The sequence below is a fragment of the Tetrahymena thermophila genome, assembly GCF_000189635.1.
Source record: "Tetrahymena thermophila SB210 genomic scaffold scf_8254644, whole genome shotgun sequence".
NCBI classification, from domain to species: domain Eukaryota; phylum Ciliophora; class Oligohymenophorea; order Hymenostomatida; family Tetrahymenidae; genus Tetrahymena; species Tetrahymena thermophila.
This window is the reverse complement of record NW_002476412.1, coordinates 239,445-254,837: the sequence shown is the minus strand read 5'-3', so window position 1 is coordinate 254,837 and position 15,393 is coordinate 239,445. Positions and strand designations below refer to the sequence as shown.

General features: G+C 20.9%; 5 protein-coding genes across 5 annotated transcripts; 2 read left to right on the top strand and 3 right to left on the bottom strand. All coding sequences in view use genetic code 6, as the record gives it.

Annotated features, from left to right (window-relative positions):
- Nucleotides 1-761: 761 nt before the first annotated feature.
- TTHERM_00649210 (carrier protein) lies at nt 762-2,616 on the bottom strand (the record flags this gene model as incomplete). Its single annotated transcript, XM_001032315.3, has 8 exons — nt 762-993; nt 1,055-1,100; nt 1,222-1,350; nt 1,403-1,448; nt 1,688-1,783; nt 1,924-2,099; nt 2,276-2,366; nt 2,464-2,616. 8 exons carry the CDS (start codon nt 2,614-2,616, stop codon nt 762-764), a joined length of 969 nt encoding a protein of 322 aa, XP_001032315.2.
- Nucleotides 2,617-6,431: 3,815 nt separating this feature from the next.
- TTHERM_00649180 (splicing factor subunit 3, putative) lies at nt 6,432-8,338 on the top strand (the record flags this gene model as incomplete). Its single annotated transcript, XM_001032312.4, has 2 exons — nt 6,432-7,182; nt 7,668-8,338. Exons 1-2 carry the CDS (start codon nt 6,495-6,497, stop codon nt 8,336-8,338), a joined length of 1,359 nt encoding a protein of 452 aa, XP_001032312.3. The 5' UTR covers nt 6,432-6,494.
- A 1,263-nt stretch (nt 8,339-9,601) lies between these two features.
- TTHERM_00649170 (transmembrane protein, putative) lies at nt 9,602-10,674 on the bottom strand (the record flags this gene model as incomplete). Its single annotated transcript, XM_001032311.1, has 4 exons — nt 9,602-9,838; nt 9,965-10,122; nt 10,246-10,330; nt 10,456-10,674. The coding sequence occupies 4 exons, from the start codon at nt 10,672-10,674 to the stop codon at nt 9,602-9,604; spliced, it is 699 nt and encodes a 232-aa protein (XP_001032311.1).
- A 942-nt stretch (nt 10,675-11,616) lies between these two features.
- TTHERM_00649160 (hypothetical protein) lies at nt 11,617-13,342 on the top strand (the record flags this gene model as incomplete). Its single annotated transcript, XM_001032310.2, has 7 exons — nt 11,617-11,697; nt 11,837-11,976; nt 12,085-12,231; nt 12,399-12,599; nt 12,688-12,877; nt 12,934-12,991; nt 13,074-13,342. The coding sequence occupies 7 exons, from the start codon at nt 11,617-11,619 to the stop codon at nt 13,340-13,342; spliced, it is 1,086 nt and encodes a 361-aa protein (XP_001032310.2).
- A 628-nt stretch (nt 13,343-13,970) lies between these two features.
- On the bottom strand, nt 13,971-14,288 carry TTHERM_00649150 (hypothetical protein; the record flags this gene model as incomplete). Its single annotated transcript, XM_001032309.1, has 1 exon — nt 13,971-14,288. The coding sequence occupies one exon, from the start codon at nt 14,286-14,288 to the stop codon at nt 13,971-13,973; it is 318 nt and encodes a 105-aa protein (XP_001032309.1).
- Between the last annotated feature and the right edge of the window lie 1,105 nt (nt 14,289-15,393).

Sequence of the window (15,393 nt, the reverse complement as noted above, 5' to 3'; positions counted from 1 at the left end):
ATGTGAAACTTTTTTTTAATCATTTAAAAAATATATGATGAATTAAAAAAATAAATTTCATCTAAAAAAATTAATTTATAAAACAAATAATTAAATAAGAAAGTTATTTATACAATAAAAAATATTAAAGTAAAATTTTATTTTTATTTACTTTTTTCATTTAAACTTTGATAAATATTTATTTATTTAATTATTAGATTTGCTTGAAATTATTAACTTTTATTGTAAAATTATTTTATGAGTATGTCATTAATTGTATGATATTATTTTTTAAATTGGATTTCATTTGCTTTTCTTGATGCTAGTTAGATCAAGATTTCATTTTTAAAGAAAAAAAGCAAGCAAGCAAGGAATTAATTTAATAAATAAATAAATTTAATTAGATAGATTTGTTAGTTCCTTATTATTTAATTTTAAATTATTATGTTTTATAAACTACTACAAATTATAAATAAATATAAAAACAAAAAATTTAAAATTAATTTAACTTTTATAGGAAAAAATATTTAAAATTAATTAATTTAATAAATTCTAAAAATTAGAGGAGTTATTTAATTTTTTGATGATTAGATAGATAGATGTTGGTTGTATTTATAAGAAGAAAAAGAAATTAATTAAAAAGATTCCCTAAATCTAATGAAGCTGCCACACTATATTAGTAAGAGAGATTAAAGAGTAAGTAATCTGTTGATTTTTTTTAATTGGTTTGGTTGAAGATAAGTTATAAAATTTAAATTAGCATTAATAATTAATTAGATCCATCAATGTAGCAACTCACTTTATTATTTAGTTTACCCATCTATTACAGATTTACAATATTCGTATACTATAAAAGTGATTGTATTTGCAGGGAGCACTCTAACTAAATCTACTTTTAATCCTCTATATAAGCCATTTAATCCTTCTTTATGAACTATATCCATCACTATATCTTTAATTCTCAGTCTATGGGATAAATTAAGGCTTCCATAATTTTATCTATTATCTTACAGTCTAATTTAATTATTTAAACAAAAACTAATAAAAACTTTATCATTTCAATATTAAAAATTACCTTGTTCTAATAACTATGTGTGGATATGTTATGGAGCATGCTATAACTGTAATATAATAAAAAAAATAAATTAAAAATATAAAATAAAAAGCTAAATTTATCCCAATAAAATATCAATTAATTGACAAAAAAACAATAAATATTCCTAATAATTTAAAATTAATTACATTTAGAAATAACTGAAGCAACAAAAATATCTTTTGAGTTTACTTTTTTATTTTAAAGACTTTTATTGTGTTCGAACTTAGCTTTTAAGTACTCATAAATGGGGAATTGGAAGGCAACATGAGTCAGACCTATTTTTAAAGCAAGATTAGTTAAATTTTTATTGAAAAAAGCAAATGATACCTAATAATGAAGCACCAAGACCTTTGTAGAGAGCCTTAAATCCTTCCTAGTTGATATAATTTTAAAAAGTTTAGTTTTAAAACAAAACTAAAGAAATTTCAGAAAGTTTTGATGAATTTCTATAAAAAATCTTTTGACGATAAATTATGAGTGCCACCAGATTTGTTTAATTTATTTATTTATTTTTCTAGTAAGGTTATTAAATGTGTTTTTGGTTTTGTTAATTAAATAAATTACAGTTAAAATTTGAATGCACCCAAATAAATTGAATAAATAAATTAATACCTCTTATTAAATCTTTCTGAATGTTTTAAATAAACCATCTGAGTACTTACTCGAATCTTAATGCATATGTTATACCTGTAGTCTAGTTCTGACAACCTAATTTTACATATAAAAATTCATTTTCGATTTGCTTTCATTTATGATTTTTGTTTATTTTATATTTTTGGCCTTATTGAAGTGTTTGATTGTATTCTATTTTATCCAAAAGAATTATTATAATAAAATAAAGTGCATACCCATAAAGGATTTGTGAGAGTATCGCAAATAAAACCAGTAATTGTAGATGCACAGATATGTTGGATTACAAGTGGAGTATCTGTCATGTGATTTTTGATAAATGGCTTCATTTAGTTATAAATTGTGAAAAAAAGAGAATGAAATAGTGGAATGCTGATCACTGTTGCATTATAACCTATTTTTATATTTAAATTATTCAAATAATGAAAACACTTTTTATTCATAAAAATTAGACATTATAAATCCTTTCTCTCCTTTCAATTATATTTTATTGCTCTTTTAACAAACTAAAATGTTTCATTTCATTTATGTCTAATTTTTTACATATTTTATATTTTATGAAAAAATTACCTTTGTAAAATCCTCTAAAACCTTCCTCTTTTTGTATTGTCTGTAAGGCATGCAAGAAACCTTCATACTTTTTAACAGAATACTGAGAATTCTATTATAATAATATGTATTTTTAGAAATTAATCGCTTTCATAGTAAATTTTTAGAATTGTGAGAATTATTTCAAGATTTTATTTTAGAGCAATTACCATCATGTTTAAACGAGTACGAGCTATATCTAGAGGTGCACAAGCTGTGACAGAAACAAGTCCACCTATTAGCCCTGATATTAAATCAGAAAACCATTTATGTTCTATATTGCTTGCTTTTATGCTAATTTCGGATTTAAGCTATTTATTCATTTTCAAAATAAAATTGCAGAATTTATTTATTTAGTTAGTTAATAATTAATTAATTGATTGATTGATGTAGGCTTTGTATTTATTTATGTATTTTGATAAGGACTTTATTCTATATGCTTGCTTGTTTGATAATCAAATTTACAGGATAAAATTTTTATCAATTCAATTTTTAATATAATTTTAGATGAATCTATCTATTTATTTATTTATATATCTATCTATATTTCTTTCTGTACATTAATGTGTTTATAAAATAAACTAATATTTTTATAGTAACTAGAGCTTTTGGTCATTGATTAAACATCACTGCTTTCTTTATTTCATCTATGTACATTTATTTACTAATTAATTTACATATTTTTATTTAAGGTAGAATGTTGTTTATTTTTCATCTATTTGATAAGTAAAGCTGCCTAACTAAATTTGAATAATCTGACTGACTAATAAAATAATTGATTAGATAAATAATCATAAAAGATATATTAACAAATTCATTGCTCTACATTCCGTTCATTTTATTTAGTTTATTTTTTAAGTCATTTCATTTACTAGCATTTAACCACATATGTAGCTATAAATATTAGTTTGATCTATCTTAAAGTATAAAGTTAATATTTTTTTTAGTTATTGAATATCTACTCAGAATTTATATAAATATTCTTTCTGCATTTCTTCGAAGAAGTTTCTGAATATTTTCAATAAAACTTCACATAAAATTTCCTATTTCTAGAAAAAATAGTAAAGTTAAAAAATTAATCTGCTTAAGCTCAGTCTATTTTAATTTATTATTATTTAATTAAGATATTTGTTTTCAAAATTAAAAATTAGATGAAAATAAATGAAAAATTAATATTTTGTTTTAAATAATAAATAGAAAGCTAAAAAATATATACAATAAAAATAAATGTTAATATTTTTTTCATTAAAGATGTTTATTTTTACAAGATTAAAAATAAAAAATATTATTCAAATAAATTTATTGACAACGCTCATTTTATTTATTTTTTACATATATTTTGAAAAGAACTAATAAGTTTAATGCAGTTATAAGCTTTATTTGTTGGGTCATTAGCGTTAATCCAAACTTCATTTTTTAATAAATTAATAATACATACTTAATACACTCAAAATAAAACCATGATAAAATAAATTTTTCTTCCTAAATAGAGTTTGGTATTATAATAAATTAACCTTATATTTTGAAATCAATACTCATAATATAATATTACATACAGCTAAAATAAAATGATGGAAATAGATAAATGAATATATTTAAGTATTTTCATTATGTTAAAATGAAATGAATTCAAGGCAAAAAAAATATGGCTATTATAAAATTTTTAATTTCTAAGTTTTAGTTAGTGTTTTAATTAATTTGTATTTATTTTATCAATTTTTATTTATTTTTTATTTCTTTTATTAATTTTATTTTATCTTTCTTATTAATTTATTTTTCAATATTATTTATTTATTTATTTAATTTAATTTTATTTATTTATTTATTTTTAATCAATCTTTTTTGGTTTTTCCTCTTTTTCTCTTCCTCCACCTTCTCGATCAGCAAAATTTCCTAATTTAAAAAATACTAATTATAATTTGGAGCCAATGCTCTCTAAAATCTGCTAAGAAAGAATTTCAAAGATAGTCTTTGTAAGTTAAGATGTTTTTTGCTATTCCTTTTCTTACTTTAAGTAAGGCAATCGGCGTAAGTCGATTGAATAGGATCTTAATACTAATTATGAAGGATATCAAATGATATATTTTTTTTATTTGAGGGTAATGCTTATATTTGATATAACCACTTTTTATAAGTTTGTTATGATGAAGTGGGTGGTCCATATCATTTATTTATGCAATTGAATAGTATCGCATAGTTCGGGTTTTAAAAACTTTTCTTGATATCCTTCACATTAATATTAGTCCTATTTGCTAAAGAAGTTGTTTTTCTTTGCTGTGAAATTAATTTACAAATTTAAAAAAATTATTTATTATAAAAAGAAAATTTAATAATTAATTTTTATATTAATCAAAAAAAGAAGTCACATCAAAAAGCTTTTTCACAAATAATTTGAGATAAAAAAATCAAAATAATTAATTAAAAAATGTTTCTAATCGAATTCAAAATAAATTTTTAATTAAAAATACAAATATAAACTTAATCAAGGAATTTAATAATTTGAATTTAATTTTCATTTATTTTAGCATATAAAAAAATAATTTAGATATTTAATTAATAAATAAATATTTTATAAATCTCAATTCTAAGAATTATATTTATATTATGTGTAAACCAAATATCATTTATATACTTTAACAATTACAGCTGCTACGAGTATGGCAAAACCAAAATGAATCAAATTCAATTATTTTGTTTTTAATGAAATGATTTCCCTTGTTAATTTGTTCATTTTTTCACACATATCTTTATTAGCTTTTTAGATTTCTTCACTTATATTTTATAGTTATTTCTCAATTTAAAGCGTATTATTGTTTAGTAGTCTTATTTCGTATAACATTTGTTAATTTTGTTGCTTTAAAAAATGGTAATAATAATAAGCTTTTTGCTATGTGTTGATCAATTGTTTTTCTTTTGTATTTAAAGTGCTCTAATTTTTAAAAATGCAAATAAAATAATTAATTTTAAAAAAGAAAAATTTTGTTTTACATTTTATTTTGAGCTAGCAAATTATAAAATTTAGTAATTCTTGCCAAATAATGCATTTCTCAATAATTGCATAGAAGCACTTTATTTTTTACCTGCCTACTAATTCATTTTACCTGTTTAAATGGTTTTTATTTTTTTAAATTTAAGCTTTTAATAATTAAAAATAATTATTATATTTTATTATAAAATCTCTGAAATAAATAAAAAATTTAATATTATTAAAAATAAAAATATTTATTTGAAAATTAAATTAATAGCAAGCTAAGAATCTTCATTTTAGTTATATTTGCCTTTAATAATTCGCCTTAGCTATATATAAAGATACTAATGATTGATTTGAGTAAAAAAAGCAAAAATTAAGAAAAAAATTTTAATATTTCTCATAAGTAATAACAAATATAATAAATATATTTAAAATATCAGATTATTGTCCAGTTAAAATAATTTAATGTTCACATTTGGTATTTTGATGTAAATTTATTATTTTATTTTAAGTTTAATAAAAGTTTAATGTATTAATTTTTTTAAAAGTTGAAATAATTTTAATTTTTTAATAAAATCATAAATTAAATTAATAGCAATTTGAAGAAATAAATAATTAAATGAAATAAGAATTTTTTAATCAAGTTTAATTTAATTTTGAATGCAAAATATTTGATTTAAGATTAAATAAAAAAAACTGAAAAAATTAATTTTAAAGAAAAAATATTTTATAAATCCATTCTTTGCATAATAAATTATTTAAAATTTAAAAGATTTAATTTTATTTTATAATCGTTTTTCTTAGTTCATTCATATTAGCTCATTTTTTAAAAATATTCGTTTTTCTTATTTTTGCAAAAAAGGTCTGAGGATATTTCAAAGCAATTAAAAAAAAACGTATTTGTTTCATTCAATTATAGCTTTAAAAACCAATGATTATATGATATAAAATGAATGAGCACACTCAAAATAATAAGGAAAGTGGCTTCCTAAAAACAAAATACAGGAAATTAAATGAAGCAAAAAAATTTTTTTTCATTGATTTTAGTAAGGGTATTAATTTGTTTTGACTTATCAATGTAAATATGAATGAAAATAAACAAATAAAGACAACAACTCATGTTTTGATGTAAAGTGAGTGAGTTTTGATTAACTAAAACGAACTTTTAAAATATAAAGAAAAACAAACAAAAAAAAGGGAAATCATAATATATTAGATATCAAAATTAATATGGGAAAAAGGTTGGCATTATTAGCAATTTTTTGCCTAAGTTTGAGCATGATTGGCAGTGTCTCATGTAATGATACTACCTCTGCTATGCTTTAAGGAATTTAACTAGTTTAAATGCAAACAGAATATGTTGTCGATGACATTTTGGCATTTTTGAAATCATTCTCAACTGATATTAACTAACAAATCCTCCATTTAGATGAAGCTGTCAAAATCGAAACTGCATATCTTGAAAAATTGATTGAAGATTTAAACACTTAAAAGGAATCTAAGTTCGCTGAGTGTGGTCAAGATAAGGACGCTCTTGACGAAGTCATTCATGAGTACAACTAACAACTTGACTTTGTTAATTGGATTACAAATAAGACTAATGAAGATTACGATAAGATTGCTAAGTATTAAAAGCAAAGTTGTTAGTAGACTCTCGATTTTGTTGAGTATCTTAGACACGCCTAGACTGCTCTCAACTTAATTGACTTCTTGAGACACGCTCTTGATAACTACTCATTTACCTAATTAAAGGCTATTACCAAGGTTGTTAGAGAAAACTAAAACGATAGCTCTTTGTTTTCCACTTCAAATGGTCTCCAATTGATGCTCCTCTAATTCTAGGCAACGATTTAATAAGTTGATGCCTCCAAGTACAATGTTGGAGATTCTTTGGATGATAAGGTTTCAGATAGAACCAGTAAAAATAATTAATTTTTAACATTATTACATCAATTTTCAAATGCACAATTGAACCTAATTTATTAATTACTCTTTTTAAAAGCTCCATTAAACTTTTATTTCAATGAGACTGTAGAAATTAATTTATAGTTAAGTATGAGATTTTGATACATCATATAAAAAATTTTTTTAGAAGTATTTAACCAATAAATTCAGAATCAATTGCGAATTATCAAAAAATGTAGAAAATAAATCATAAAATCTAAATTTATTTTAATGTAAAAAAAACAATTTAATCAAGAATTGCTAGTCTGTGAATAAAATTAGACCAAATTTTTTATTTGAATAAAATAATAGTTTAAATAAAATCAATTTAGTTTTTTAAAATTATATTGGTTAAAATTTTTAAGATAAGTTAAACATGCATTTAAATATGAACAAATGAAAAACATTTAGAAATTATAAACTTATTTATTGATTATTTAACTAATAATTTGTTAATAGAGGATGAAATCGGAACTGGACACATCGATAACGATAAGGGTGATATCGATGTTGATAGCTTTTAGAGTGGATCCAGACTTGGATTATAAGCTATTAAATAAGAATTATTCGCTATTTTAGATGAACTCGAGGCTGTCATCAAGAAAAACATGAATGATAAAATTAATGACATGATCAATTTGGCTGAATCTATTTCAGACTATATTATCTAATTGAAAAAGGAAATTGATTACCTCCAAAAAGAATTAATCACTTAATAATAAGTTTTGAGAGAAATTGAATTAAGAGTTGAAGCTGCCTAACACACAGTAGACTAATGTTTGATTGATTATAACGCAATTGTCAAAACTATTTAAGATACCTAAGAAAAGCACGATAGCTACATCAAGGATAGATCTCACTACAGAGAAGTTTTACTTGATTAATTAGATTAATTGACTGCAATCATTAACATCTATGAAAAACAAATTGCAACTGCAGGTGAAAGCTACAAGAAGCGTTATGATGATCTCATTGATAATGGAGTAGTTGATTACACCGCCAACGTTGATGACAGAGTTTTATACACTGACTACAATGCTCATCAAACACCCGATCAATTAGACGATATTGTTGAAGGAGAAGTTGTTGCTACTGCTCCTAATGATAACGATGAATCCATTACCTTCTGATGAGATAATTCATTTAAAATATATTTTTTAGCAAACACTCTTTGCCTACAAGCTAAATATAGATTTGAACATCTAAAATATCTACTAACTAGTAAAACATACATATTAAATCACTTATGTATCACAAATTCCATCTTCTAACACATAAATAAGATTACAATAAAATACTTTATAAAGTATAGCATGTACTTACTTATGAATGAGTTATTTCTTCAGGTTAATTCTTAAATCACAATCACTTGTATGGAATAAGTTAAGCTAATATAAAATAAACAAACAAATAAATAAATACATCTATTATTTTTACTAAATTGCATGGAAATTTATTATCTATTGTTAAAAACAATCTAGTTAGTATTCAATCAAATATATTTCATTACTTTTTCTTTACTTTTATTTACCATAATAAAATTAATTAGTTATTTTAAAATGAAAAGAATAAATAATAAAAACAAACGTTTTTTAAAATTAAATCTTCTAAAAAGATTGATTTATTCGTTAAGCCTAATTATTAAATTTTTAATTTATTATTAATCCTTTTTTTAACAAACTCATCAAAAATCTATATCTTATATTGTGTTTTATGAATGGTCATTTATTGATAATTTTATTAAATTTGTGTATTCTTGTTTAAATAATAAATTTAGATAAAATATTCAAACTAATCTTATTTATTTATTAAAATTAAATTAAATATGAATATGATTTTCACAAAACATGCATAATTTCTTCAAAAAATATTTTTAATACATCAATTCTATTAACATAATTTTAATTATTGATGATTTTTTAAATTTATAAATTTAGTTTTTATCATCAATTTTTTAAAAGCAAGTTTTTTCAAATATTTTTGTTTAAATTATTTTATAATTGAGATTATTTGTTTTTTATTAAATTATGAATTAATAATTTTAAAGTAAATATGATATTTATGATTCTAAAATAATATTTTTTAGAAGAAATTTAACAAACAAATTTAACCAAACCAACTTTTTATTTGAAATTGAAATATTAGAAGATAGAAAATAGTTTAAAAATGCATTTTAAAAAATAAAATAATCTAAAAATATTGTTAAGACTAAACAAAAAATACAATTTATTTTTTAGATTTAGTTAAATTTGGTAGGCTAATATTTGTTAATAAATGTTTAGAATAAATAATTCATAAATGATTAATTTTAGTTTGGATTTCAATAAGTTAAAATGGAAATAAATATATTAAATAATTATGTTAGTTTATTTAAATTTTATTTTTATAAATTTTCATTTTTTCTTTTGATATTATGCTGCTCTTTGCAAGACATAAGAATCCAACTTAACAGATTTGCCATTTAAAATTTCTATTAAAATATCTTCGTATGCTTTATGCCCATAAAAAGCATTTTTTTCAAGATTTATCCATACTTTACCTAGAGTTGTAAGTTCACTTCTTGAATAACCAACAAAACTTGCTTACATGTTGGCAAATTCACTCACATGGATCATTTTTGTTTATGGAACCTATCATATTAATAATATATATATTTATTATAAGTCATTAAGTAAATATACCTTTTGAATACATGAAAATATAATATAAAATTTATATATTATTTTAGAAATTTAAACATTTAAAAAACCATTTACCCAAAACGCGTTGAAAAAAGTTACTTCAACGAAGTCGCCTGTTCTGAGCAACTTCATTTTATGAATAGTTCTTTTAGAAAATACACTAAAAAATGTTAGAAGACCTATGCCTGTCAATGCACATAATGAAAATGAAAAACTATTCCATCCACCAAAGACTAAGTTTTAAGACAATTGAATGATTTAAAATAAAAAGCAATGTAGAATTTTATTTAATTTTATGAAATATCTTATTATATAATATCATTAAAAGTAAAATAAAATCAATTTATTCCTATTACTTGGATATTAATATTCTCCAACAGCTAAAAAGACATTCATGATGGTAAAAATAGTAAAAATTCTTATTGCAATCCTTAAATCTCTCTAAATTGATATTTTAAAAGCCGTTAATATTATAAATACTTAAATTATTCATTTTATATTATGTTTTTTATTTCTTTTTTGAACTATTCATTCATTTTTAACATATTTTCTAATTATTTAATTACTTCTCCTAGCATATGTTCAAAGATAGGAGTCTTATTTTCTTCATCAAACAAAAACGCTGTGTATTATTGATCCTTATTTGGTCTTGGACCTCTTTCCTTCTTTTCTTACTCTTTTTTCTAAGCAAAGTACCTTTATGTGCTAAATGTAAGCTATTTGTAATTGCTTAAAGCAATTTTTTATTGTTGAATTACAGGTCTTAAAATTTTTGAAAATATCATTTCTAAGACTAGTTAAAAGAATATATTAATTTTTAATTAAATCTTATATATCTTTCAAGTTTTTGTTATTCTTTAAGAACCTAATAGAAATTACTAAATATTATTCTCAAATCATCTACTAATATGGTAGTTATCCAAATATTTATATATCATCAAATATCTACTAAATATTAAGATATATATTTAAATATATAAACAGAGATATTTTTAAATATAAATAAGTAGTTTGAGAGATATAATAATTTATCTGAATATATTAATATATTTAAATCAACTTAACAGTAACTTCTCCTTAATCTTACTAATAAAATACATAAATACCTTAAATTTCAAAAATTTTGTAAAATAAAATGAGAGTACCTAAATATATGAAGATTTATAATAATTTTTTTTAAAAATGTTGGAATATTAATATATGATATTAAAGAAATTTACATTCACTAAAAAAAAATTTTATGATTTTTTATTAAATTATTTTATTATCATTTTATAAATTGTTATTTTTAAACTTTTTATTTAATTATTTGATTAAAAGAATCAATCATTAGAATAAATTAATTTTGAGAAATTATTATTAGATTTAAATATACTTAGATTCAACAATAAAAATGATTAAGTAGATATTATTTTTTATTATTAATTTCAAATTAGCGAAATTTAAAATGAATAGTAGAATAGAATATTAAGATATTCATTATTTCATGTATTTTTTTTACCAGCTTTGCTTGTTCATTATTTTAGAAATTAATAAGTTAATTAATTAATTAATTAAATAAGATTAAATACTGACTGACTGATTGATTGATTTCAAACATAAGGAGATTGATTATAAATAAATTAATTAGCTTTTATCATAAATAGTTATATATTTTGATACTTACTTAAAATATTATCTCTCAATTTACATTTTTATTAGCAATATATATTCTCATAGAAAACACTATGCTTAAATTCTTTGCTACTGGAGAGCATTTCAAAGATAAGATTGATCCTCCACGCTTTCCTCCTTGTTATGCTTCAGCTGTAACTTAATATTCTTATTTATTTTTAAAATTATTATTTGCACATTATGCTTTAATTAGCTGGACTTATTATGTAGAAAAACATTTTTAGCATAAAAAATGCCTTATATTAAAAATGAAGATATTTATTATATGAAAAGGGAGAAGGAGCAAGAATTGAAAATAGAAATTATTCAGATTAGTTTTCATATGATTTCAAATAAGCTGCAAAGCGTTAGCATACTAGTGTTGATTATTCAAAATAATACAATACCATTAACAATAACTACAGTGATTAAAAGTAATAATTAATTGTTTGAAAATTAAACAAAGAAAATCATTTTATAAAAAGTGATTAAAAATATTCATCAAACCCTTTTTAAATAAATTCTAATTTAAAATAATAAAGTAAGTTCTTCTAAAGTAAATACAACAAAATATCTCAAGAAAAGTAATAATTAACAGCAACTGGCTAAACTGATCATAGATAGTAAAACTTAGAAATATGCAATCATTAATCTAATTGGAAGATAGTTAAAGAACGTTCTTTTGCAAAGTAATTAGTCAAAATTTTAATTGTAGTTTCTTTTAATGCTTAAAAAAAAAAAAACATTATTTAGAAATAAAAATTTTTTGTGTAATATTTATTATTATTTAAATAATAATCAATGTTCTTAAAATTATAAAATCAAAATAAATGAAACCTTTGTGTATAAATAATAGTTAAGCAAGACTTCCGAGTGAACAGATAAGATAATCTTAAGTTATTCAAAAGTAAGATTTCGAATCTCAAAAACAGAGCTAAAGCGATTTCATGAAAAAATCATAGTCTTCTTATCTAAATAGAGAAAATTTATTTGTTACTAAACCTTTGGTAAGACTAGATAAAGACTTCAAAGAGCAACCCTTACTTAGAAATGTCTTGTAATCATATGAATTTGAAATTGCATAATAATATAAAATTAAAGAATAAAATAAGCATGTTAATAAATTACTACTTTTAATTAAAAAGGACTGTTTCAGATGATACTCCAAACTGGTGTCAGACTGTTAATAAATTTTACACTGTTGAGAACTTTGATCTAAGCAAAAAATCACGTTTCAAACCTTCTCTAAATACAGATATTTTTGGAAACAAAATATAAAAATACGAAAATAATTTTTTATTTAAATGTATCGAACCAAACTCATCATTAAGATTTGTAATAGGAATAATAAATTAAGAATATTTTACTAAATTTAATTTTATTAAAATAAGGAATAAAAAAAAATGATAGTAGCTGATAAATCTTCAGTTGCAGACATGAAAAAACTCAGTAATAAATTCACGTTTTAATAAATTTTTTAAGTTTATCAATTTTATATTTTTAGAATTAATTAATCTTGATTTTTAAATAGCTAAAGAAGATTTGAAAAGAGGCAAATGCAAAATAGAATGGAATGAATAAATATCAAAATAGAAATTTGATAATCCACCTCCAATAAGGAAAATTGGATTTACATAAGAACCTTTCATAAAATAATTAGAAAGAAAAAGACATCCTAATAAATTAGCTCTTAATAAGATAGGAGAATCAGAAACATATACTAAAATAGATAAAGAAAGACTTACTTAGTTGAAAATAGGTCACGGTACTCCATAAACACTCAATCCTCTTAAATATTGACTTAAATTAATAAATTTTTTCTATATATTTATTTAAATTCTAAATTATTTTGTTTTCGAATATATTAAGTGAGTAAACAAATTTTATTAAAATAAATTCATATACTTATTAAAATTAATTTCAGATTTTTAATAAAATAATTTTCAATAATTTTTCAAATTTATTCTAATTTGATATAATTTAGTTTGTATGTCAAGCTCGTTAATTTAGCTGTAGTATTCATTTAAAAATAAAATTAATTAAATTATAGCACTTTGCAATACTAAAAAATAATCATCACTATTTATTGGCGATGATTTAAATAATATTTAGAAATAAAAATAATTAAATTAAAGATTATGTATATTAAAAAAAAAATTTTATTTTGTGATATATTTTGATGTTTTAAATAAAAGATAGTTAGTGTGTCTCATTTAAATATTTAAGAATTGCATGCAAAAAATTTCAAAAAATTGCTCTAATTAAAATTTTGGATTTTATTTAAGAATTTTTGGACTTAAAATATTATTTAATTAAGCTAATACAATATTATTATTATAAAAAAAAACATAAAAATTAATAATTATATTTTTATTCTATTATTTATTGAATAAAATAATTAATTAAAAAAGCATCTTATCACTATTAATCAAACTGCACTTGCACCCTTCTTTACAATGGTAATTTAGCAAGTTTGATCTTATTCACCAACTTCACATTTCCAACCAGAGTATCTAACGACATTTCCTTCTCTGCTAACAGAAATTATACAGCTAGATATATGTTCAAAGTCATAATTGAAGCTAAATGAGCCATGACACAATCCTGATCCACCACGTAATCCTTCACACTCGAGATTAATAGTAGTTACAGAGTCGTTAACCATTCTAAAATCTGTTGAGCATACTGAGCCAAAAGCAAAAGAAATTGCTAAGGACAAGAGCAATATTTGTAAGAATTGTTTCATTTACTATTTTTTTCTGGTTTAATATTTTTTATTTGATCATTTATTTATTTATGCCAAAATATATCGAGTTTTTATATACATAGAATAAAAATATCTTTAATGATGACTAAAAGTATTAAATTAAGTAATTAAAATACTATATTTATATATTTGAGTTTATACGAGTATTCTAAAAATAGATTTAATCTAAAGTGATATATATATTAGATATCTTTATGAAATCAAAAAATAGATAAGACGCACTTTAATTAAATAATTTAAATAGCATTAACACCTAAAATAAAATTTAATTAAATTTGCTTAACCATTCTAAAATCTGTTGAGCATATAGAGCCAAGAGCAAAAGAAATTGCTAAGGACAGACAAGTACAATATTTGTAAGAATTGTTTCATTTACTATTTTTTTGGTTATTATTTCTGGTTTAATAAATCTATCGAGCTTTTATATACATAGAATAAAAATATCTTTAACTATGACTAAAAGTATTAGATTAAGTAATTAAAATAGTAGATTTATATATTTGAGTTTATACGAGTATTCTAAAATTAAATTTAATCTAAAGTGATATATATTTGATATCTTTATGAAATCAAAAATAGATAAGAAGCACTTTAATTAGATAATTTAAATAGCATTAACACCAAAAATAAAATTTAATTAAATTTGCTTAACCTTAATTTTAATTAGATACTTATTATGCTTATCATCTTCTTTAAATATAGAAATCTTTACAGCTGGAAATTAACATAAATCTATTCTCTTAATTTTTAAATTATTTTTATACTCTTATTTGTAGGGATGTACTAAATTTCACTTAAAATCTCAATATATTTTATTGAATAATTACAAAAATAGCTTTATGAAATTTATCTTTACCTATCACTTTGCTAACCTTTTATTTTATTTAACCAAATTACTTAAAAAAGAAAAAAAAATTTATTAAATGAAACATTTTTATATATCAAGAATTAAACAAACACTTAGATAGAAAATAAAAGTCTTTTGATGGCTTTTTTTATTACTAATAGCAGCATGATGAAGTATTTTGAAAACAGATACATATTATTTTAACTCAAAGTAATAAATTTAGCTTTAAAATTTTTC